The 26,079-nt window shown below is 40.2% G+C and overlaps 1 protein-coding gene across 1 annotated transcript; it reads right to left on the bottom strand.

Annotated features, from left to right (window-relative positions):
* ranb3 (Ran-binding protein 3) lies at positions 1–25,998 on the bottom strand. Its single transcript, NM_001146453.1, is given in 4 exon segments — positions 1–1,022; positions 18,870–18,883; positions 19,040–19,095; positions 25,963–25,998. Coding segments are annotated over 4 exon segments (261 nt in total). The 5' UTR covers positions 25,985–25,998; the 3' UTR covers positions 1–853.
* Between the last annotated feature and the right edge of the window lie 81 nt (positions 25,999–26,079).

Here is a 26,079-nt window from a genome sequence, read left to right as displayed (position 1 = left end):
AAACAACTAATAAAATTGGTTTATTCAATATATATTTGGGAAAATGATATATTTTCAGATCCATCTAAAAATGTTTTATATTTTTGAAACAAACAAATCTAACATCTATATTTAGGGAAAACTTTGGGGTCATGGAAAAAAACCTGTTGTAAAACTATCAAATCCAACTAGCTTATTTGCAAAATAGGTTCATTTTCGAATGAACTTCAAAATCAAAGTCGATATATCAACTATCAATAATAATAATCATCATAATAATGAACACAGGTCAACTCCATTATTAAATGGAATTCTTTATTAAATCATTTACGTCAAAGCAGGTGTTTGCACAAGGGCTTCTATTTCAAATGATTTGTGGTCAAAAATAATTTCTAATGTAGACTACAGACTAAACAACTAAGTGGCCAAAGGAGGTATCGACGGACTTAAAACACAAAATAAAACTTGAAGTGAGAGTTCAGACACTCTTCAATGACAGACAACTCAGTGAAATAAAAAAGACTTTATAAACAATTATTTGCTAGGCAACTAGATCTTTACCTCTCTGAACAAAATACAAGCCCCACTGGATTTGAAGTGCCTGAGGTCTGTTTTCTTGCAAGGTGGATAAAGAGGTCCCACTTTTAACGGCAAGCTCTTTAGAATGTACTTACATCGGCAAGAGAAGAAAATTGCTTTCTCATTCCGTCTTGCAACGTCTCACTCATCAATATGATGAGCGACAATTCAAACTCCAAAAAATATATATTTTTCAGTTCTATAGGTTAAAAAAACTAAAATAAAAAACAAACAAAAAGACCATCCATCCCGGATATACTGCGAATGCAGAGAGACTGAACTGCACAGAGTTAAGTTAGTAGCACCTGCATAGGATCCTTCCTGGAACTCCACTGTGACCTCTGACCATTGGGGAAATGCTGGACTGAGGTGTCCGTGGAGGTGCCTGTAGGGGTCCTGACTGCAGCGGGTGGAGGGGGGCAGGCGCTATGAGGACCCACTCCCGCTGGCCTGGACCTCTGGACCCTCTAGGGAGAGGAGAGACAGGCATGGTGAGTGATTGTCATTGGACTGTTGTTTTAAATTACATTCTTGGACCTTTTGAATGGGCGCGATGTAGCTTGAATCAAATAAGACAACATCCAAGACAACTGACAACATCCAATGAAAAAGTACAAAAGTAAAAAGTCCCATTCAAAGATGCCCCGATAACTTCCTTGGACCCCCAGATACCTTCTTTGGCACATCAGTGGGGGTGTCCAAGATCACTTACTTGGACTTTAAAATATGTTTGTTTGACAGTTAGGGGGCATGTCCAGGCGACCTTTTTGAACCCCGAGATAACTTTTATGGACCATCGATAGGGGTCTCCCAGATCACTACCTTGGAACACCAGATAACACTTTTGGACTATCATTTTGTCCAGATATCATCAATTCACTTTTTTGAATAAATCACAGTAAGGGGTGTGATGGAAATTGTTATGTTAGTGCTTTTCTATTTACCAATTTCTATGTTCTATGTTTGTGCTATTCTATAAACCAATTTCTGTGTTCATGCAAGTGACTGATTGAACGAATTTCGCAGTACGCCCAGAAACTTGTTTAGAGAAAGGGCTCTCTCAGTTTCAAGGTGTCAGCTTAGAGAGAAGCCTCGCTATCCAGTTGGCGTCTGCGAGGAAAATCGGTGGCACATATTATGAAGCGTGAGGGAAATTCCCGTCTGACCTAAAGATGACGAGACCCACCCAGACCCTTACTGTGAGCTGCCCAGGAGGAGACACATCATCGGCCAACAATTGAGGGATGGCAACTGATTTCAGTAAGTCAATTTAAAATGTATAAAAGTGAGAGGGAAAAAAATGAATGAAATCAAGGCGAGTAACCCATAAAAAGATACCCATAATCTTCTAGAGAGAAGACTATTCAGTAGTTTTATGAGAAGACTAGTGTGAGGGCGTAACAATATCATGGAATGCCCCGCTGACAGCTGTCTGTAGGCATTTAGAAGAAACGTCTACCGCCACTACGAAATAACAAGATATTATTGAATACGGGGTGTTATTTATATGTATAGCAAGTAGCGACAAGAGAACCATTGAAGATGCACATGGGGTGTGTTTGGGAATAGTAATAAGTGAATATGGATGTGAATGTGTGATTGTAAGTAGAGGTCGACCGATTATTGGAGGGCCAAAAAAGCCGATACCGATTAATCGGCCGATTTTTTTATTATTATTTGTTTATTTATAATAATGACAGTTACAACAATACTGAATTAACACTTATTTTAACTTAATATAATACATTAATAAAATCAATTTAGCCTCAAATAAATAATGAAACAAGTTCAATTTGGTTTAAATAATGCAAAACAAAGTGTTGGAGAAGAAAGTAAAAGTGCAATATGTGCCATGTAAAAAAGCTAAGGTTTAAGTTCCTTGTTCAGAACATGGGAACATATGAAAGCTGGTGGTTCCTTTTAACATGAGTCTTCAATATTCCCAGGTAAGTTTTAGGTTGTAGTTATTATAGGAATTATAGGACTATTTCTCTCTATACGATTTGTATTTCATATACCTTTGACTATTGGATGTTCATATAGGCACTTTAGTATTGCCAGTGTAACAGTATAGCTTCCGTCCCTCTCCTCGCTCCTACCTGGGCTTGAACCAGGAACACATCGACAACAGCCACCCTCGAAGCAGCGTTACCCATGCAGAGGAGGGGAATCAACTACTCCAAGTCTCAGAGCGATTGACGTTTGAAACGCTATTAGCGCGCACCCCGCTAACTAGCTAGCCATTTCACATCGGTTACACCAGCCTAATCTTGGGAGTTGACAGGCTTGAAGGGGTGGGTATAATTTGTGGAACGTTCCAACAGGAATCTGTTCCAAAAAACGTAAAGTAAAAGGTTGCCAACCAACAACGCATACAAAGTAGCAACGCATACAAACCTAGCTAACTAGCTGCCGAATAGGCATCAACTCACCACGTAGCTTATTCTTAATGTTTGTCTATAGGCAACCAGAGTGAGGACAGACATTTTTCGGAATAAACGTGATGAGTGAAAAACGCTATGAAATAGACCACTCACAACCCGGTATTTTATTCTGCCGCTATACAACTTTGTATGCGTTGTTTTTTGGCAACCTTGTTATTTACGAAGTTTTTGGAATAGATTTATTGTTGGAATGTTCCACAAATTATTCCCACCCGGTTTGAAGTCATAAACAGCTTGAAACACAGCGAAGAGCTGCTGGCAAAACGCACGAAAGTGCTGTCTGAGTGAATGCTTATGAGTTATATTATGTCAATGTTATGTAATAATTACGTAAAATTCTGGCAAATTAGTTCGCAACGAGCCAGGCGGCCCAAACTGTTGCATATACCCTGACTCTGCGTGCAATGAACACTAGAGATGTGACACAATTTCATGTTAGCAGGCAATATTAACCAAATATGCAGGTTTAAAAATATATACTTGTTTATTGATTTTAAAGAAAGGCATTGATGTTTATGGTTAGGTACATTGGTGCAACAACAGTGCTTTTTTCGCAAATGCGCTTGTTAAATCAACACCCGTTTGGCGAAATAGGCTGTGATTCAATGATAAATTAACAGGCACTGCATCGATTATATGCAACGCAGGACACGTTAGATAAACTTGTAATATCATCAACCATGTGTAGTTAACTAGTGATTATGTTAAGATTTATCTTATAAAAAACGATCAGTTTAATGCTAGCTAGCAACTTACCTTGGCTTCTTACTGCCCTCGCGTAACAGGTAGTCAGCCCCTGAACAAGGCAGTTAACCCCCGTTCCTAGGCTGTCATTGAAAATAAGAATGTGTTCTTAATATATATATATATATATATATATATATATATATATATATATATATATATATATATGCCCCCCCCCCCCAAACTAATAAAATAAAAAATATTTAAACATTTGGCAAATCGGTGGCGAAAAATACCGATTAGCGATTGTTATGAAAACTTGAAATCGGCCCTAATTAATCGGCCATTCTGATTAATCGGCCGACCTCTAATTGTGGGATATGACATATTAAGCTGATTGAAAATTGGATAATACATGGATTTAAATTATTACTATTAAAATTGGAATACAGATTATAAGATTGAAATGTGGATATTAAGCTGATGGAAATCTGGCTGATTGAAATTTGGATAATGCATGGACTTAAATTATTACTATTAAGATTGGAATAAGGCTTATAAGACTGAAATGTGGATATCAAGCTGATTGAAATTTGGATAACAAGATTGAGATTGAAATTTGGATAATGCATGGACTTAAATTATTACTATTAAGATTGGAATAAGGCTTATAAAACTGAAATGTGGATATCAAGCTGATTGAAATTTGGATAACAAGATTGAGATTGAAATATAGCTATAAATTATTGAGTGATTGAGAGCTGTCAGGGGACTAGCTCATGTGTGAAAGAGGTGAATGAATGCCCCAACCAGTTCTGTGAGCTGAGTTTTTTGATCTATAACGTTATCTAGGGCTCTGTCCACCACCGCTGTTGGATCTACAGGTAAAGGATAACATGTCTCATAAATCTCATAGGTAACATGTCTCAGTAGTGACGAGGATAACATGTCTCAGTAGATAACATGTCTCATTAGTAACGAAGACAACATGTTATCCTTGTTACTAATGAGACATGTCTCTGAGGATAACATGACTTTAGATTACATGAGGATAACATGACCCATCCGTGGAGTTTGATGGTATAACGTTATTATGTGTGTGGAGATATGAAAGAAGAGAGTATTATTTCCGAATAAGCTGTTAAATAGAACACTAGTGAATATTTAAACTCCTATATGAATATAACACTAGTGTAGAGGAGGAACTTGTGATGTAACACAAATGTATAATGGGTTATTAGAGAAAGATAATATTTGTTTAATGGGTTACTAGAGATCTGATGAAGTAACAATAGAAAAAATAATAACATTTAACTTGCACACCCACACGTAGACGTACATAAGTGGTGTAAAAAATATTCTGCGAAATGTTCGGAGTGGTCCCTTTAGAGATCATTTGAGTTATGATAAGGTTAAAGCATTGTACGGGACTTGACTTACCCCTAACAAACAAAAAACTAGAAATAGTTTTAACTAAACAATTTATTGTACTCCTGGAGTTTTCATTGATATCCAAAACGATGAGATATTAAACCAATGAGTAAGCAGGCAAATTGAGGAGTGGGGGTCTGAGACTGTCTCCCAATCTATTTTGTCTCAGGTGCCAGAAACCTTATGGATAGAACATTCCAATGACAGTGGACTGATAGGCAGTGCTAGCCCAGTTATAATAACGGTTTCTCTCTCTCCTTCTGAATTGACCGATGTATTTTATAAATTTGGCACATTATATATGAATCTTAAAATAATCGATATTTAATAAGTGTGAAGCAAAAAGTGAATATCCAACAGAAATTTGAAATAAATATTAAGAGTAACATTGTTAGGGTAGACAAAAATGAAAACAATGCCTTCCAATAAGGAGAAATGCATGTTTGTTTTGATTTGTTTTCAACCTTGCAGAATGTTGTTTGAGAGTGATCCGTGTGTATTAGTAGTAGAAGATTGAGAAGGTCTTCCTATTGGGAGTAAGGGAGTCCTAGTTGAAGGAAACATGGAGACTAATGAAAGTTACAGAGTGAATGGTAATTGGCTTACAGATAGCCCTCTAACGATGCAATATCTTAGTAATTTGATTGAGCATTGGGACTGATTAAATTAGAGGCCGCTCACTCTTAAATGCCTGGTTCTATGCTCTCTCATCTATGCTCTCTGTTTGGGTTAGAGATAACCTTCCTGTGGAACAATAGATAGCTTCCAGTATACACTGAACTGAAACAGGCTGTAAGCGAGACAATGGGGAAATTAGGGACAGTTTGTACAGAACTGTATGTCAAAGTCAAAATGACTGATTACAAGAGAGGGGCTTTGGGATTGTTTACTTTAGAAAGCGCCTATTCGATGTGTCTGAAGGATAATTCTGTATACGACTGATGGAACGTCCGATACCAAGTTTTTTTTCTCTTCATGTTTATCAATGATTCTGTATCTCTCCCTTTGAAAGGCTTGCTAAGGCAAGTGCCTTAGAAGAGCAGTTTAAGGTTCCCGGATCCAGCTGTTAACCTGTTAGGGCTAGGGGGCAGTATTGACACGGCCGGATAAAAAACATACCCGATTTAATCTGGTTACTACTCCTGCCCAGTAACTAGAATATGCATATAATATGGCTTTGGATAGAAAACACCCTAAAGTTTCTAAAACTGTTTGAATGGTGTCTGTGAGTATAACAGAACTCATATGGCAGGCCAAAACCTGAGAAGATTCCATGCAGGAAGTGGCCTGTCTGACAAGTTGTTGTTCATCTTGGCTCTTTTTATTGAAGACTGAGGATCTTTGCGATAACGTGACACTTCCTACGGCTCCCATAGGCTCTCAGAGCCCGGGAAAAAGCTGAATGATATCGAGGCAGCCTCTGGCTGAAACACATTATCGCGTTTGGCAAGTGGCCGATCAGAGTACTATGGGCTTAGGCGCGTGCCCGAGTCGACTCCATGCTTTATTTTCTTTCGTCTGTTTACCTAAACGCAGATTCCCGGTCGGAATATTATCGCTTTTTTATGAGAAAAATGGCATAAAAATTGATTTTAAACAGCGGTTGACATGCTTCGAAGTACGGTAATGGAATATTTAGAAATTTTTTGGCACGTAATGCGCCATGCTCGTGACCCTTATTTACCCTTTCGGATAGTGTCTTGAACGCACGAACAAAACGCCGCTATTTGGATATAACAATGGATTATTTGGGACCAAACCAACATTTGTTATTGAAGTAGAAGTCCTGGGAGTGCATTCTGACGAAGAACAGCAAAGGTAATAACATTTTTCTTATAGTAAATCTGACTTTGGTGAGTGCTAAACTTGCTGGGTGTCTAAATAGCTAGCCCTGTGATGTCGGGCTATCTACTGAGAATATTGCAAAATGTGCTTTCACCGAAAAGCTATTTTAAAATCGGACATAGAGTGCATAGAGGAGTTCTGTATCTATAATTCTTAAAATAATTGTTATGTTTTTTGTGAACGTTTATCGTGAGTACTTTAGTAAATTCACTGGCAGTGTTCGGTGGGAATGCTAGTCACATGCTAATGTAAAAAGCTGGTTTTTGATATAAATATGAACTTGATTGAACAAAACATGCATGTATTGTATAACATAATGTCCTAAGGTGGCATCTGATGAAGATCATCAAAGGTTAGTGCTGCATTTAGCTGTGGTTTGGGTTCATGTGACATTATATGCTAGCTTGAAAAATGGGTGTCTGATTATTTCTGGCTGGGTACTCTGCTGACATAATGTTTTGCTTTCGCTGTAAAGCCTTTTTGAAATCGGACAGTGTGGTTAGATTAATGAGAGTCTTGTCTTTAAAATGGTGTAAAATAGTCATATGTTTGAAAAATTGAAGTTTTTGCATTTTTGAGGTATTTGAATATCGCGCCACGGGATTACACTGGCTGTTGAGTAGTAGCCCATAGAGGTTAAGGGAGCTCCCAAATGAAGTAAGGCCTGGCCATTTTGTTTGTTTTTAATCTACGATTTTTACCACACACACACCTGTTAATGAATATTTGGTAGTGGTTAATAATCTGTTTGATTTATTGTATGGGGTCTTTTTATTTTGGATTTAGGATGCTGTACACAAAAGTTTATATTGTCAGAGTTTTGGGTGTACACGTAAATTCTCTTGATAAGAAGAAATGTAAATCTGACACACAACATTTTTGAAATATTGGAAACATCTTTAAATAATGTCTGAGGTACAGGAAAACAAACACTCACTTAATGGGGTGGAATGACCTGTGACCTCTGTTCTGACTTCCTGGTGAGGCCTGATCACCCTCACTAGAAAGACTGGAGACATTGGGTGAGATTTAAATGGGCTATGTAAACACTAATAATTAGAAGAAGTTGATAATTTATCAATAGTCTCATGTGTGATTCAGACCACGAGAAGGACAGAGAGATAGCGCTGCCCCTGAATGAGGGACGCCTGTCTCTAGTCTATTTTTCCATTACCTGATGGGATACAATTATTTCCTTATGGAGTTATCAAGAGTTGTAATTCTAATATGATTTGTTATTCTAATTTGTTTATTTTGGATTTAACATGCAGTGTTGTTTCTTTGGACGCATGAATCACAATGTGACTCATGTATCCAAGAGAGGGAATTACCAGTCCCCTAGGGCCCTTAAGTAAATATGCAAATTGATGTATTGATGCCTTCACATTCGTGCCTGTAATATGAAAAAAATAGATGTTGGTAATGGTTGACAGTTACTCCAAATGGATTGAATTTCCCCCCACATCAAGTGATGTGTATTGCTGTTGTTTTATTTTCTTTCTTTTTATGTCTTGCTTCAATAAAAACATCTCTCCAGATTGGGTCTGCTGGATGCTCAGGATTTCTCCCTAAGCATTAGCCCTCAACTCCCTGACCTGTACCTCCGCAGTGAGATCACCAAGATGATAGGGGAGTATAAGCCAATTTGGAGGGGAAAAAATGGTTTCAACTGTGTGTTGTTATTCTCTTTGACATTTGTTTTAGAAATCTGTATTAACTTCTATGGGCTACGTGGGAGCGTCCCAGCTAGCATCCCACCTGCGGGACACAGCCAGTGAAATATCAGGGCGGCAAATTCAAAAACAACAAAATGTCATAATTCAACTTTCTCAAACGTACAACCGTTTTACACCATTTTAAAGATACACTTCTCCTTGATGTAACCACATTGTCTGATTTTAAAAAGGCTTTACAGCGAAAGCAAAACATTAGATTATGTTAGAGTACATAGACAAAAATAATCACACAGCCATTTTCCAAGCAAGGACATGTGTCAATAAAACCCAAAACACAGCTAAATGTAGCACTAACCTTTGACGATCTTCATCAGATGACACTCCTAGGACATTATGTTACACAATACATATATGTTTTGTTCGATAAAGTTCATATTTATATCCAAAAACAGCATTTTACATTGGCGCGTGATGTTCAGAAAATGTATTCCCACCAAAACTCCCAGTGAATGTGCACATCAATTTACAAAAATACTCATCATAAACGTTGACAAAATATAAAACAATTATTTAAAGAATTATAGATAGACTACTCCTGGATGCAACCGCTGTGTCAGATTTTAAAATAGCTTTACGGAGAAAGCCCATTTTTCAATAATCTGAGTACATAGCTCAGCCATCACAGCGAGCTATACAGACACCCGCCAAGTTCGGGGCAACCTAAACTCAGAATTAGTATTAGAAATATTCTCTTACCTTTGCTGATCTTCGTCAGAATGCACTCCCAGGACTGCTACTTCCACAAGAAATGTTGTTTTTGTTCGAAATAATCCATATTTATGTACAAATACCTCCGTTTTGTTCATGCGTACAGATCACTTATCCAAAGGCATAACGCTCGAACGCGGAACCAGAGACGAAAAGTCAAAATGTTCCATTACCGTACTTAGAAGCATGTCAAACGCTGTTTAAAATCAATCTTTATGGTATTTTTTACGTAAAATTGCGATAATATTCCAACCGGACAATAGCATATTCATTCAAGAAGAAAAAGAAGGAACGGTGCGCTCACGTGACTGCGCATATCCAATCCCTTTGTCTCCAGGCCATCCACTCAGTAACTAAGCTCCTATTATCTGCCCAGTGACAGGAGAATGCTCAAACCACTTTCTGAAGGCTGTTGACAGCCAATGGAAACTTTAGGAAGTGCAACGTCACTCCACAGACACTGTAGTTTCGATAGAGAATCAAAAGAAGAACTACAATTCTGACTTTCCCCTTCCTGCTTGGATTTTTCTCAGGTTTTTGCCTGCCATACGAGTTCTGTTATACTCAGACACCATTCAAACAGTTTTAGAAATTTCAGAGTGTTTTCTATCCAAATCTACTAATAATATGCATATTCTAGTTTCTGGGCCAGAGTAGTAACCTGTTTAAATTGGGTACGTTTTTCATCCGGCCGTGAAAATACTGACCCTACACCCCAACAGGTTAAGAATCGGGTAGTAGTAATAATTTGTCATACAGTTAATAATTTGTCTGGATTTCCTGAATCAGAAATTCCCTAAACTAAACTGTTGTTCTTGTCTGTCCTCTCCCGAGGTTATGGCGAAGGTGACCACAGATGGTGTCTAGATGCATGGAAGGGATAATTTGACCAAGAACAGTGTGAACCTCAAACCCCCCCTAACCGGCTGAAGTAATGGTGAAAATGGCATTCAATATGGTCCTTCACCACTACCTTGAGGCCTGAGTCTGAGCCAGAAACCTGTACACAGCATTCAGACGAAGCTATCAACTGCCTTTTCTCTCAGGAGTGCGACAACAGTCCACATGGAGTGAGCATGGAGAGATCCCGTGCAAACTTGCTGGTGTACTGGTAGGAAAAGGGACAAGACATAATGGACTGTAAAGGACTGTGGCGGCTCAGGTGAGAGACATTATCAAGGGCTGTCCACTTTGAACATGTCCTGTTAAAAGGACGAAGTGAAACACTATCTGAAAAACAACATGAAGAAACACCAAGCTGTCATTACCACAAGTGATGAGAAAAGTTAATGCTAGAAATATAAGATGTATATACTGTATGTCAATGTACATTCTACCAGTATCTGTGTGTGCTAAGTTGAGGGTCTTAAATTGTAGTGATAGAACCAACGTGAAGCAATAAGGACTGTCATTATAAATTTGGGTTGGATTCTTTATCAATTGTTATAATTATGATTTGGAAAGGCTTCTTGAGACAGAGCTATGCCCCTAAATTGTGAGGAGAGCCACTCGATTGTAGCTTGTGCCAACCTTGCCCCAATCTCATTCTTATCAAGGTTGATGTGAAACTGTTATAACATGTGTTCTCTCGCTTCCCTGTGAAAGTCAATATGCATGTGCCCTAGACCAAATTTGGGAGATCTCTAGAGACGTAGAGAAAATTGGCATTGCTAAAATAATTGTGTAATTGGGCTCTGCAAAACAGAGGCTCTGGACTATGTTTTGTTTTGTTAACATGCTGTAAGGCGATCTGTGCCTCTCTGGCTGGTAAGATTTCAGCAGCTATCATGTTTTATGCTCCTCCAGAGGATGGTGAAACTAATGAGCTGACTACTCTGGAAGAGCTCCCATTTCCCCCTGTAGATGAGTAATGATTGAAGGTTGTTTTCGTTTAACAAGTTGAGGGTAAGGTCATCTAAACCCTTAACCTGTTCCCATTATGTGAACACTGAGCTGATGAGCCAGCACCAGCCTTTTGAAGAGTTTAGTAGAATTGTTAATGGAGTTTAGGCCATGAAACTGTGTGTATGCTAATTTAGAAATGTTGACCTAATCAGACAAGAGAAAATTGCCTTGGATCAGAGAGCAGGGTCAGGCCCAGAACAGAAGATGGACGGGGTGTGATTCTGACATCTAGCTAAACAGAGAGAGGACCATGGACATTCCACAGGGGAGCCAGAGGGAAACTCATTGGGGTCATAAAATGTATAGCTGGGGAGGTGACACCTACAAGAGGGGGGAAAGAGTATAAAATGGGTTGTAAACTTTCTAAATGCATGCACTCAGCTGACTGTATCCTTGGTATTAAACACTTGAAACTTCAAGCTTTGTCTCAATTCCTTATTGCAAAGAAGTTGCAATAGAATTTTTATCAAGCTTTATTAGGATTTATTATAATGTAGTTAATAGAAGTATAACCTTTACTATGATGTAATCTCATAGAACCTCCTTTTGATAGAAGCTTAAATCTTACATTAAAATGTAATGATTATTATCACACAAGTGATAAGAGGATGGAATGTGATGGAAATTGTATGTTTGTGCTTTTCTATTTATCAATTTCTAAATCCCGCTATACCCTCCGACGAACCATCAAACAGGCAAAGCTTCAATACAGGACTAAGATTGAATCCTACTACCCCGGCTCCGACACTCGTTGGATGTGGCAGGGCTTGCAAACTATTACGGACTACAAAGGGAAGCACAGCTGCGAGCTGCCCAGTGACACGAGCCTACCAGATGAGCTCAATTACTTCTATGCGCGCTTCGAGGCAAGCAACACAGAAGCATGCATGAGAACAGCAGCTGTTCCGGATCGCTGCGTGATAATGCTCTCCATAGCCAATGTGAGTAAGACCTTTAACCTGTTATGGCTAGGGGGCAGTATTTTCACGGCTGGATAAAAAACGTACCCGATTTAATCTGATTATTACTCCTGCCCAGAAACTAGAATATGCATATAATTATTAGCTTTGGATAGAAAACACTCCAAAGTTTCTAAAACTGTTTGAATGGTGTCTGTGAGTATAACAGAACTCAAATGGCAGGTCAAAACCTGAGAGATTCCTTTACAGGAAGTGGCCTGTCTGACCATTTATTGTCTTTCTTTGACATCTCATTCCATTACAAAGGATCTCTGCGGTAACGTGACACTTCCCACGGCTCCAATAGGCTCTCAGAGCCCGGGAAAAACCTGAATGTCGTCATTCCAGCCCCAGGCTGAAACACATTATCGCCTTTCTCAAGTGGCCGATCAAGGGACTGTGGGCTTAGGCGCGTGCACTGGCCGCCCCCGTCTTTGTGTTTTTTCCTCTGTTTACCGAAAAGGAGATTCCCGGTCGGAATATTATCGCTTTTTTACGAGATAAATTCCATAAAAATTGATTTTAAACAGCGGTTGACATGCTTCGAAGTACGGTAATGGAATATTTAGATTTTTTTTGTCACGAAATGCGCACGACCCTGATTTACCATTTCGGATAGTTTCTGGAACGCACGAACAAAACGCCGCTATTTGGATATAACGATGGATTATTTTGGACCAAACCAACATTTGTTATTGAAGTAGCAGTCCTGGGAGTGCATTCTGACGAAGACAACAAAAGGTAATCAAACTTTTGTAATAGTAAATCTGATTTTGGTGAAGGCTAAACTTGCCGGGTGTCTAAATAGCTAGCCCGTGATGGCTGGGCTATGTACTTAGAATATTGCAAAATGTGCTTTCACCAAAAAGCTATTTTAAAATCGGACATATCGAGTGCATAGAGGAGTTCTGTATCTATAATTCTTAAAATAATTGTTATGCTTTTTGTGAACGTTTATCGTGAGTAATTTAGTAAATTGTTAGTAAATTCCCCGGAAGTTTGCGGGGGGTATGCTAGTTCTGAACGTCACATGCTAATGTAAAAAGCTGTTTTTTGATATAAATATGAACTTGATTGAACAAAACATGCATGTATTGTATAACAATGTCCTAGGGTTGTCATCTGATGAAGATCATCAAAGGTTAGTGCTGCATTTAGCTGTCTTCTGGGTTTTTGTGACATTATATGCTAGCTTGAAAAATGGGTGTCTGATTATTTCTGGCTGGGTACTCTGCTGACATAATCTAATGTTTTGCTTTCGTTGTAAAGCCTTTTTGAAATCGCACAGTGTGGTTAGATTAACGAGAGTCTTGTCTTTAAATAGCTGTAAAATAGTCATATGTTTGAGAAATTGAAGTAATAGGATTTTTAAGGTATTTGAAAATCGCGCCACTGGATTACACTGGCTGTTACGTAGGTGGGACGATTACGTCCCGCCTAGCCCATAGAGGTTAACAGCTTCTACCCCCAAGCCATAAGACTCCTGAACAGCTAATCAAAATGGCTACCCGGACTATTTGCATTGACCTCCCCCATCATCCCCATTTTTACACCGCTGCTACGCTCTGTTTATTATCTATGCATAGTCACTTTACCTACATGTACATGTTACTTCAATTAACTCGACTGACCTGTGCCCCCGCACATTGACTCTGTACCAGTAGCCCCTGTATATAGCCTCGTTACAGTTATTTTATTGTTGCTCTTTAATTATTTGTTATGTTATTTTTCTATTTTCTTGTCTTTTTTTACTTCAGTTTATTTTAATAAATACTTAACACTTATTTTTCTTAAAACTGCATTGTTGGTTCAGGGCTTGTAAGTAAGCATTTCACTGTAAGGTCTGTTGTATTTGGCGCATGTTACATAACATTTGATTTGATTTTGAACCTTTTTTAGAGAAAGGGATATCTCAGTTTCAAGGTCTCAGCTTAGAGAGAAGAAGCCTCGTGAGGTACGGGACAGTATTGGTCGTCACATGACTTAAGCAAACATGAATTATGAATGATGAATAAGCTGAATCATGCAAATATAAGTATGTAAGGGAACTAACGGGACTGCCCCGTTAGAGCTCCTGACAGACGTTCAAGTTTGTTGCAACCTCTCCAGCGCACTGACAAACAATTATTTTGATTCTTTTAAGATTGACTGAGTGTCCCTGTGTAAGAATTTTCACGACAGAGGTCTTCAGATCCGTTTGGGGTGATTAGATCAGTTAGGGTAACAGTTAGATTAAAAGGGTTCTATAGTTTACCTGTGATGTTGGCAGTGGGTGTGAGCGATTCGTCCTCATCACTATCCTCCTCGTTAGACTGGGGGTGAGGGATGTGGCCGTCTAGAATGGGGACCCGGGGCTCTGGCTCCTGGTCTGAGCGGCTCCGCAGTGCCAGGATACGGTGATGCAGCGCTGCGTACAGCTGACCCGTGTCCTTAGAGCTCGCCTGGAACAGTCACATAACTAACACATCAGTACTATACAGAATGTCATGGCAGTGTTAGATATACTCAACTCATCTATTTACCATGTAATTATAGTGTAATTACTAGGGATGGGCAAAATATTTTACTATTCAAATAACATGACATTTTTTTAGATATCCAGAAAGTCGAAATTCAATCTTGGACCTTTCTGAATGACGCAAATGCACATGGCAGAAGTAAACAGCGGATATCTGCTTTTCTCCAAAAGTTTGGCTTGCAGCAACAGAGACAAGAAGTTTTCACCATGATAGAACTTATTCTGTTACAAAAAGGTTATCTGGTTAGTGTTTTGCATTGATCTATGTCAGATATTGTGGAAACTCTGTTAGGCGAGTGCCTGTAATAGCTATTTGAAGTGGGGAAAATAGCATACTGATGTCAGGGCAGCCTGGAGGGATAAATGCGCAGCAGTAGCTCAAAGTACCGTTCAAAAAACAACATTCAAAAGTTTGTTTTATTAAATTAAGAATTTCAAATGTTATGGTATATCCTTGTAGATAAAAATGTCAAATGGATAAAGTTATTTAGACAAAGCTTTTTCATTGTCAAAATAGGTCTACAATTTTTTTCTCCTAAGATGAACACTCAAGTAATCGCACACTAACGTCCGTTCGCATATTGGGATATTCCAATAACCGTGCGCATCCTTAGTAATTACTATGTAATAAGTAATGTCGTCTTACTCGTACCGATATGAGGAAGACCTTGACCCCCTGGTCCTCAGTGTCCATGGCTGTGATGCGGACGCTCTTCTCGCTGGCTTTGTCCGTCTGCATTTGGGGCCACAGCTTGGTGTTGAGGATCAGACGCAAACTGCCCTGGGTCCTCATCACTACAGGGCCAGAACAGCACAAACTCAGGTCATACACAATGCATATAATAACCAATGTAATACATTCAAACGGGAGTTACGTTTTGACATGATTTGATTCAAGTGTTATGCCACTGCAATGACTGTACCTAGCCTGGACTGTAACGATCCCTCCTCTGTGGAGGCCATATCATTAAGCCTCAGTAGACCTCTGCCTCTCTCCACCCAAGACTGAGATGCTTTGTCAAACACAAACAACTTGCATTGGACCTGAGAAAAAAATAAGAACATTCCATTGTCAGATGAATGTTAATTGACGATTTCAGCCTATTTCCAACCCTGTCTGAGGTGACATGTAAACACAAAACTACTGTGGGTAACTTTACATCAACAACTGCTAAATGTTCTGGTGAAGTAAATTGAACGTTACTATAAATGCACTAACATTGAACAACAAACAACTAGAGCTTGTGCATACCTGTAGTACATTACTCTCCGACTCCTCTCCAGTTCTGACCTCTACCTTCTCTAACAAGCACTTCTTGGCTGTGGCTTTGGTGTAGGCCGCTGCCGACTCCTCCAAAGACTCTGTCACATTGGTATCTGCAAAGAGAACCACAAACCCATTTGAAAATGAACAGCAAACAAGGAGGACACGTTGGACACCTGAAAATAAGCCCGTCTCTCCTTTCTTGGATTGCCATTATTATATGGGCATAGTAACATGAATGTATGTATCTTATTTTCTCTGCCCACCTTTGTCGGGGCTGCTGTCCAGTGAGGGTGGCTCACATGGCGGGGTGGCAGGGGGATCTCTGCTGCTCTCTGCTGCCTGCTCACATTTCAGCGGACTCTGCAAAACAAGAATGTGATACAACATGTTTTAACATAACTTTGTGGATCCTGTCTTTAGTTGGCAGGGGAACAAATGATAGAAAAACGACAGAGATAACAGATGAGTAGATTAGCCTCACAAAACAACACGTCTCACCAGGACACGATCCGACATGTTCTGTCCAAACACAAACTTAGCCCCGTCGTCGGTGTTGTTCTCAGCCTTCTGTAAGCTGGGTGGAAAACATACAGCGGAAAGGATGTTATATTAATAACATTATAAAATTGTGATAAAGTATTAGCCTAATAAAAGTGATAACTGATCATATCCATTGGAGCCAGAATCCATGAGAGACTAACCTGGGAGTGCTTCTGTACTGTAGGAAATAATTGGTTTCCCCTGATTCTGCTGACAGAGACACTTTCTTTTCACTGCTTCCCTCAACCTAGACGAATGGGGGAAAAAAGGTAATGATCAGACAAATAACAACAAAAAGAACATAAAACTCACATAATAAAGCATGCAAGGCCACAAGAGGCTGCTATATTTAAGCAATAAGGCCCAAGGAAGTGTGGTTTATGACCAATATACCACGGCTAAGGGCTGTTCTTAAAGCGCATCGCAACGTGGAGTGCCTGAATACAGCCCTTATATTGGCCATATGCCACAAACCCCCGAGGTGCCTTATTGCTATTATAAACTGTTTACCAACGTAATTAGAGCAGTAAAAATAAATGTTTTGTCATATCCGTGGTATAAGGTCTGATATTCCACGGCTGTCAGCCAAATCAGCATTCAGGGCCAGAACTACCCAGTTTATAATTTGATTTACCCACACCTCAATGGGGTGTTGTTAGGTATGAGGCAAAGCCCAGAGTATCTTTCAAATGTATTCCATATGACATGCACTTTAGTTAACTATTCAAGCCACCTTGGCTCGGTCTCTGACATTCTGACCAAATACAAATGTGGATTCCACAGGAGGATCTGTTCTCTCTCCATTCCTGCTCTCATCGCTCTCGCTTTTCTTCTCCTAGAAAGATGAGAGCAGCGAGACACATTCATGGAAATTCCATGCTAAATGTCCAAGAATAAAACCTTCCTTGTGTCCTGTTGTGTTCTCTGTTGTTGTTAGGAGCTTGATAACTATATAGGTTTTTATCGGCCACTGTGGAGCCCTTCCAATCAGGAAACATGTAGCTAGCGTGGCACCCTTTGACCTCTCAGCTTACCTGTGACTTGGCCATATTGTCTGTGGAGCCATCACAGTTCTCTGTGTTGTTCTGGGTGACTGGCAGACCATCGGACGATCTGTTCACTCCATTCGTACCACTGTTCAAACCTATGAGGACCACAAGAGGAGAGTCAGGGACATTCCAGAAATGGCTAGATTTCCCTCAACAGATGTTTTGTCCAAGCACATTGAGATGAAAGAAAGCTGGAGGAGAATGGCCATCGCAGAACAGAAGGAAGTAGCAGAGCTGTTTGTCTGAGAGGATCTGAAGACTTTGAGGTTAAGCTTTCCTCAGTGTACCTACCGGTCAGGGTTAGTGATTTGCTAGGCGGAGGGGCCTGCAGTACTGCGGGTCGTAGTACGCTGCGGTGCTGCTCCTTGGGCTTCTGGCTCGGGACGCCTGCAACACATTATACTTGGCCTAAATATAAGGCTCTGGACAGACCAATGCCAGACAAACAAGGGCCATCTTCTTTCCAACTTATTGTGATGTTTTGTACATTGCTTTTGTGACTGAGCCTGTGTGCTGAAACCCCCGAAACACATTTCATATTTCACTCAATGGACAATAAAGCCTCTCTGAAATTGACAGGGGAGAGCAGCCACCTGCACGAGGAGCCTGTCCATGGATCAGGGTGGGAGGCTTCAGGCGAAATCCAACCGTCTTCTCCTCTGTTGACATCAGAGAAAGATGGAGAAAGAGAGGGAATATGAGATGGCCAGAACTTTGATTAAGGAGAAAAAGCAAACCATTCTTGTCATGATTCTTCAAGGGTCATTCTCCTTATCATACAAATACCAAGTAAATTAAAAAGGAGATCTTAAGACAACTATTCAGGAACTCACCAGGTTCTGAATCTGAATTATTTCCTGTCGGGGACTGACAGAAACTGGATGGCATGAACACATTGTTCTTAGAAACTGCAAGAGACAATGAGAAATAACATGAGTACAGACCCTTTCTCTACACACTAACAAAATAATATTTTAATTCAACAAAACGTACAATTACCTGAATGTGCGGGTGGGAATTGTGTTAGTGATGATGTTCTCTCTCTCTTGGCCGGGGGACAGTAACTACTCTCATCTTTATCAGAGTCTAGAGGAGACAGAATCAGCAAAGATTAGCAAAGTAACTACAATACAGTAATATAAAATGGACGTGTCATTTTTCCAAAGAACCATAACCTGCTAGGTTATCCTCCTCATCCTTACCTTCTCCATCCTCAGCACTGGACCCTTCTGCTGATCTCTGTTATGGGTATGACAGAAAAAGAGAGAGAGGAAGAAACAGACAGTCAGACACATGAAACTGAGTGAATTATCCAGCCAGTGTGAAGCCAAGTCTGACTCATAGTGTGCCGTCACACTTTCAATTTTCAGCAGAGGTGTGAAAAGAGTCTCTCACCTTCTGTGCTTTATCTTCCTGGAACACAAACACAGGTGGGGCTATGGCAGGTTTCTCTGCAAGAGAAATCAGATGTCACTGTTGAAGATATAATTTCGCACATCTTTGGGCAAAAGCTTAAAGGGAAAATCCACTCAAAATCTAGTCAAAGGTCCCCCGGTACAAGTTGAAAAAAATGTATACAGCACCAGTCAAAAGTTTGGACACACCTACTCATTCAAGGGTTTTTCCTTTTTTTTTTACTATTTTCTACATTTTAGAATAATAGTGAAGACATAAAAACAATGAAATAACACATGGAATCATGTAGTAACCAAAAGTGTAAAACAAATAAAAATATATGTTATATTTGAGATTCTTCAAAGTAGCCACCCTTTGCCTTGATGAAAGCTTTGCACACGCTTGGCATTCTCTCAACCAGCTTCACCTGGAATACTTTTCCAACAGTCTTGAAGAAGTTCTCACATATGCTGAGCACTTGTTGGCTGCTTTTCCTTCACTCTGCGGTCCAACTCATACCAAACCATCTCAATTGGGTTGAGGTCAGGTGATTCTGGAGGCCAGGTCATCTGATGCAGCACTCCATCACTCTCCTTCTTGGTTAAATAGCCCTTACACAGCCTGGAGGTGTGGTTGGTCCATCTGTTGAAAAACAAATGAGAGTCCCACTAAGCACAAACCAGGCGGGATGGCGTGTCGTTGCAGAATGCTGTGGTAGCCATGCTGGTCACCTACTCTGCATCTCACAAAGACATGGCGATTGGAACCAAGAATGTCAAATTTGGACTCATCAAACCAAAGGACAGATTTCCACCGATCTAATGTCCATTGCTCGTGTTTCTTGGCACAAGCAAGTTTCTTCTTATTGGCATCCTTTAGTAGTGGTTTCTTTGCAGCAATTCGACCATGAAGGCCTGATTCATGCAGTATCGTCTAAACAGTTGATGTTGAGATGTGTCTGTTACTTGTTCTCTGTGAATTATTTATTTGGGCTGCAATCTGAGGCTGGTAACTCTAATGAACTTATCCACTGCAGCAGAGGTAACTCTGTCTTCCGTTCCTGTTGCGTTCCTCATGAGAGCCAGTTTCATAACGTTTGATGGTTTTTGACATTTTCCAGATTGACTGACCTTCATGTCTTAAAGTAATGATGGACTGTTGTTTCTCTTCACTTATTTGAGCTGTTCTTGCCATAATATGGACTTGGTCTTTTACCAAATAGGGCTATCCTCTGTATACCACCCTACCTTGTCACAATACAACTGGATTGGCTCAAATGCATTACGGAAAGACATTCCACAAATTAACTTTTAACAAGGCACACTTGTTAATTTAAATTAATTCCAGGTGACTACCTCATGAAGCTGGTTAAGAGAATGCCAAGAGTGTGCAAAGCTGTCATCAAGGCAAAGTTTGGCTACTTTTTAGAATCTTAAATATATTTATATTTGTTTAACACTTTTTTGGTTACTACATGATTCCATATGTGTTATTTCATAGTAAAAATAAAGAAAGACCCTTGCATGAGTAGGTGTCCAAACTTTTGACTGGTACTGTATATGGAGAATTTTTAGTGCCAAAAATACATAGAATTATTATTTATTTAATTTTTTTATTGGGTTTCCTGTTTATCATCTGTCGCAAACAAAGGACACAAATTTCCTTTGATTTTTTTGGGCGGACATCTGTTCCATTTAGTGAATCTGTTATTCAATGCTTTTGTATGGGCTAATAGCAGTAAGACCAAATAACATTTCTCATCAAATATTTTTTTATTTTGATACTTCAAGAGGTCTTAAAATTCTAAATCAAATAGCTAAATGATCCTTGGTATGACCTTAAAACAATTCCATATAGCTTAGTAGAACCCCCTACCCCAGGCATAAACAGGGCGTACACTGTAACGGATTAACCTTTATGATGACGTCTCTTGACATTGTCCATAAAACCCCTCTAATTCTATTCATGAGCCTTCTCTGTACTCCTAAATTACAAATATTACCAATTAGGCTTGGACGGTATACCGTATACCGGGGTATTTAGAAAAGACACGGAATGGTTTTTCAATAGCGTCAAAATTATTTCCTTGGAAGATTTTTTAATCCATTTGAATATTTGTAGCTACTTTTAAAATACTTTGCAGTCAATGTTTGTAATACGTTAGGAGATAAAGAAAATTGCGTTCTTCATTTCACCTGTCACATTATTAAAAGGCTTACGGTAGTCCCCAGTCATGGGCTGTTTGGGATTTTAGGCTGGGTTTCTGTACAGCACTTTGAGATATCAGCTGATGCAAGAAGGGCTATATAAATAAATTTGATTTGGTGTTTGTTTACAAGCACACAATGACGAAAGACCGGAGCCTTGTAAGTCACTCACTGGTGATCTACAATATACATACACAAATGTATGTGGACAGTGGACACCCTTCAAATTAGTGGATTTATCAACACCCGTTGCTGACAGGTGTATAAAAATCGAGGTCACATCCATGCAATATCCATAAACAATCGCCTTAATGAAGACCTCAGTGACTTTCAACTTTCTGCCCTGCTATAACTTCCCCGGTTAACTGTAAGTGCTGTTATCGCGAAGTGAAAATATCTAGGAGCAACAACAGCTCAGCCACAAAGTGGTAGGCCACACAAGCTCACAGAACGTGACCGCCGAGTGTTGAAGCGCATAGCATGTACAAATTGTCTGTCCTTAGTTGCAACTCTCCCTACTCTGTTCCAAACTGCCCCTGAAAGTAATGTCAGCGCAAGAACTGTTTATCGGGAGCTTCATGAAATGGGTTTACATTGTCGAGCAGCCGCACACAAGCTTAAGATCACCTTTCGCAATGCCGAGCGTTGGCTGGAGTGGTGTAAAGCTTGCCGCCATTGGACTCTGGAGCAGTGTAAACACTTTCTCTGGAGTGATGAATCACGCGTCATCATCTGGCATTCCGACGGACGAATCTGGGATTGACAGATGCCAGGAGAACGCTACCTGACCCAATGCATAGTGCCAACTCTAAAGTTTGGTGGAGGAGGAATAATGGAACGGGGCTGTTTCTCATGGTTCGGGCTATTTCTAGTGAACGAAAATCTTAACACTACAACATACAACATTCTAAACGAATCTGTGCTTCCAACTTTGTGGCAACAAAGCATGACAATTCCCCCGTTCACGAAGCGAGGTCCATACAGAAATGGTTTGTTGAGATCGGTGTGGAGAACTTGACTGGCCTGCACAAAGCCCTGACCTCAACCCCATCGAACACCTTTGGGATGAATTAGAACGCTGATTGCGAGCCAGGCCTAAACACCCAGCATTAGTGCCCGACCTCACTAATGCTCGTGGCTGAATGGAAGCAAGTCCCCGCAGCAATGTTCCAACATTTGGTGGAAAGCCTCCCCAGAAGAGTGGAGGCTGTTATAGAAGCAAAGGGGAGACAAACTCCATATTAATGCCCATGATTTTGGAATGAGATGTTCGACGAGCAGGTGTCCACATACTTTCAGTCATGTAGTGTAATTACAGTATGCAATTCACAACTAAATGTTTGCCAGTTAGATATCTTATAACTATTGAGTTAACTGTCTAAAATGTGCTGAATGCTCTGCAGTTGTGCATTTGGTTTGCTAATACTTGTATAGTTTAGGTCAGAAACTGTTCGCAATGCGCTCTTTAGCATTTAGACAGCATTCTCTATGGGATTTGACATGTACTTGTTAGCATTGCTAACCTTCAGATTACAGAGTATCAGTGGGGTTTGAAAACAGTGCCGGTATTACCGAAGATCCCAGTATGGCACAACGTCGGTATGAAGGTATGACAATATGGATACCGCCCAAGCCTAAATGAAATTCTACAGAGCTGACAAAGACCTGCAGGTTAGGCCAAGGTGAAAAAGTAACAGGTTTTGTTGAAATGTGCACTTGCTTCACCTCCCCCAGAACACCACTAACCTCAGGGCTCAGGCATCCCAGTCAGTGTAAATAGACTCCCTGTCACTGTCAGTACCCACTCAGCTTTGATAGTACCCCAGCCAGGACCAAATAAATCTTCTCCCCAGGCTATAACTAGAACTCTCTAGTCATGAGACTTCCCTGAATAAGAGGCTCTAGCCACTAACCCCAGTCCAGCTGGAATAGTCTTCTACAGCTGAGGGAGACGTGCCAGTTGTGATCGGGTAGGATGAGTGGAGGACTGCCAGCCCCAGCAGATGGATCTGAAGGATGATATCAACCCTAGAATGACTCACTGCTGCTAAAATTTGCCCTTGACTATTTTTAGGGTAAGCCACGTGGATGGGATCTGATTGCGAGGATGTGTGTATGACTTTATATAATTTGACCGCCTACGGGTGCTTCGTATTTTTAGGGATCCGGGTCAACATGATGAAACTACACTGGGGTTGACCCAATAAATCAGGCAATAAATATATAGAAACAAAACTAAAGGAGCTATGGTGAAGGTGATATGGCCATGAGAGGAGAAACATTCTGAACGAAAGGGCGGCAAGGACATTACCTGTTTTAGAAGGCTGGGCAGGCAAATGCGCTTGCTACTGACACTGAACAGTAAAAGCAGATATAAAAGATAGCTTTTCAATATATAGACCTAGTAGCTTGAAGGTTTATGTGGTCAGTCATCCCCAGCTGAGGCACAAGGCTTTGTGATGACTTAGCATTGCTCATGTGCCCTGGAGGTGTGAAAGACATGCATAAATGCTTGCCAGAGATGGTGGATTCACACTGAAAAGTATTTGAGTTCTGCATAAATACAGTGTTTTACTGATGCCTCCAACCACATCACTGCTATTCTCTGTGATACGGCAATGAAACATTCCCCCTTTTTATAAAAACCAGAAGGAAAATACATGGATTTGCCTTGTCACAAAATGCACTTAAACTATCAGATTAAGGAAGTGGATCAAAGACTGCACTTCCTTGATTTAATCTAACTTTGAAACAATGCCGAGTTACACTCGATATAGCCTACACACTAGTCTATACTTGTTTGAAATGTAGTCTATAGCATTTCTGACTAGGCTAGTTCTTTCAGTCTCTTGACATTGACAGAGGAATGTCTGTTAAGTTAAAGTAAAGGCTACAATGCAACTCAATCTACTTCATGTAGCCTATAGCATTAGTTCTTTATCCTGAGAGAGTAGCTTGCCTAAAAATAAGTGAGGTGACGCTGGCTTATTACATCACCAGAATTCAGGTGCCGGACTAAATAAAAGTCCACAACATTGCAACCAAACTACCTTCAATGAGGCAAAAATGATTTGGAAGGGGAAATAAATCACAAAGATCCACCTCGCACCAAAACATTCTCTCATTAAAGGTAGATTGAGTGCAAACTGGTTGTTTCTGAGTCACTTACATACTCAGCATAGATCCCCTCACCTTTGTCCTCATCAACGCTGTCAATTCTGATCCCTACCTCTGGCTCTAACTATCACAAGCTGAACATCTCATACTATTCCTGCTAAGAACAGAAGGAAAATCAGAAGTGTTTCAGTAAGGGGAACAAGTTGTCAAGACCAAAACAACTGATTCCTCTTGTCATTCGATTGAAATTGGAAACTGGTGGAAATTAATTATGTGTGATAGGCAGGCACGTCTCCTATGACCTCACGCATCGTAAGTAACTGCGGACGAAATGAGAAAGGAACCCAGGACACAGAAGAGAAGCTAGAGGGGTTTTTACGTTAACATGGAATTGGGGTTCTAGTGTCTTTCAATGGAGCAGCTGTCAAACAGACTAACTCCAGACCCCTCTACAGTGACATTCTGGAGAGAGAAAAAAAGTGTCTACAGGCATTAATCTCATTAGTCTTCGATTCACATAATGTCTAAGCCTCTTACTTTTGGGATAGCTGCACAACTTCAAATTTTCATTAAATCTTAAACATTTGAATGAACATTTGAATGAATCAGCATACACCGAAGAAAAGTTATTACAGCAAGCCATTGTTATTTTTGGTGGTGAAATCAGAAAAATAAGTCCAGAGTAAAGAGCCAGTTGAAGGTTTGAACTTTCGGTAGCTGTGCCTTAGCTCTATGTACAGCTCTATGTACCGTGATAGCTACTGTTCAATACGATATCTTTCTGTATTGGCATCATTCTACGTATATAAAATTGGATTGTTTTGAAACTGTATAAAAGTAATTCATTAAAATCCATCTAACTAAGTACTTTGCAAATCCTATTACGCAACTAGGCTATCTAGTTCTGGTACAGTATAGCTATGCATTGAACTCGCAACATTGTAGGCTGTACCTCAATGGGATAGACACCTGTAACATCGAGCAATGACAAGATCCAGTTGTCTGAAAACAGCCCCGCCATGCAAAAAAAAATAAAAATAGCCAAGCTGGGACATGTTAACTGTGTTTTAACGATAACTACCTGATGTAGGCGTTTTGAACATAGAAGGCATACTGCAGATAGCTACATGGTGAAAGTGGGAGGTTTAAAAAGGCTATTCGATAAGAGCAAAATTCCACCCGGTGTGTTTCCCATGTGACCCACACAGAGCCCTAAATGTATATTGTTTGTGCTTCCATGTGCTTGATTTCTAAAATTGGAACACACATACATAGATTTACAAAAATGCAGTTAAATCGGAAGGTATTGTTCGCTCGCTACAGATGCGATATTTTCACGTCTGACAACTGCCCCTCCCCCGGTTGTGCCACACGGTCCGGCCTGCCGCCCCCCACTCCTCCCCCACGTAAAATATAGCAAAGGCCGGGACTCTTAACATATGCTGTTTAGTCAAATCGCTGCCACCACATCGCGCTGCTGGCGAAACGGAGCATTCCCTGCACATCTGCTGACAGTCCCGTCGCTGTCTGAACTACATGCACTCACTGTGGTGAATCATTAGATTTGTTTATATTTCCCCCCAACGAGCAGTTCCTTACCTTCGTTTGCCAGGTCCGCCATTTTACTTCCTCACTGACACCCACAATACTCCGCGGTAGACATGCGTGTATGGCTGGGCTAACAAAATGCTACCACCACTAGAGGGAGTCATGTTC

Source organism: Salmo salar, chromosome 10 (assembly GCF_965601325.2).
Source record: "Salmo salar chromosome 10, fSalSal1, whole genome shotgun sequence".
Classification (NCBI taxonomy): domain Eukaryota; kingdom Metazoa; phylum Chordata; class Actinopteri; order Salmoniformes; family Salmonidae; genus Salmo; species Salmo salar.
The sequence above is the reverse complement of the archived record's forward strand: the minus strand, read 5'-3'. Positions and strand labels throughout refer to the sequence as shown.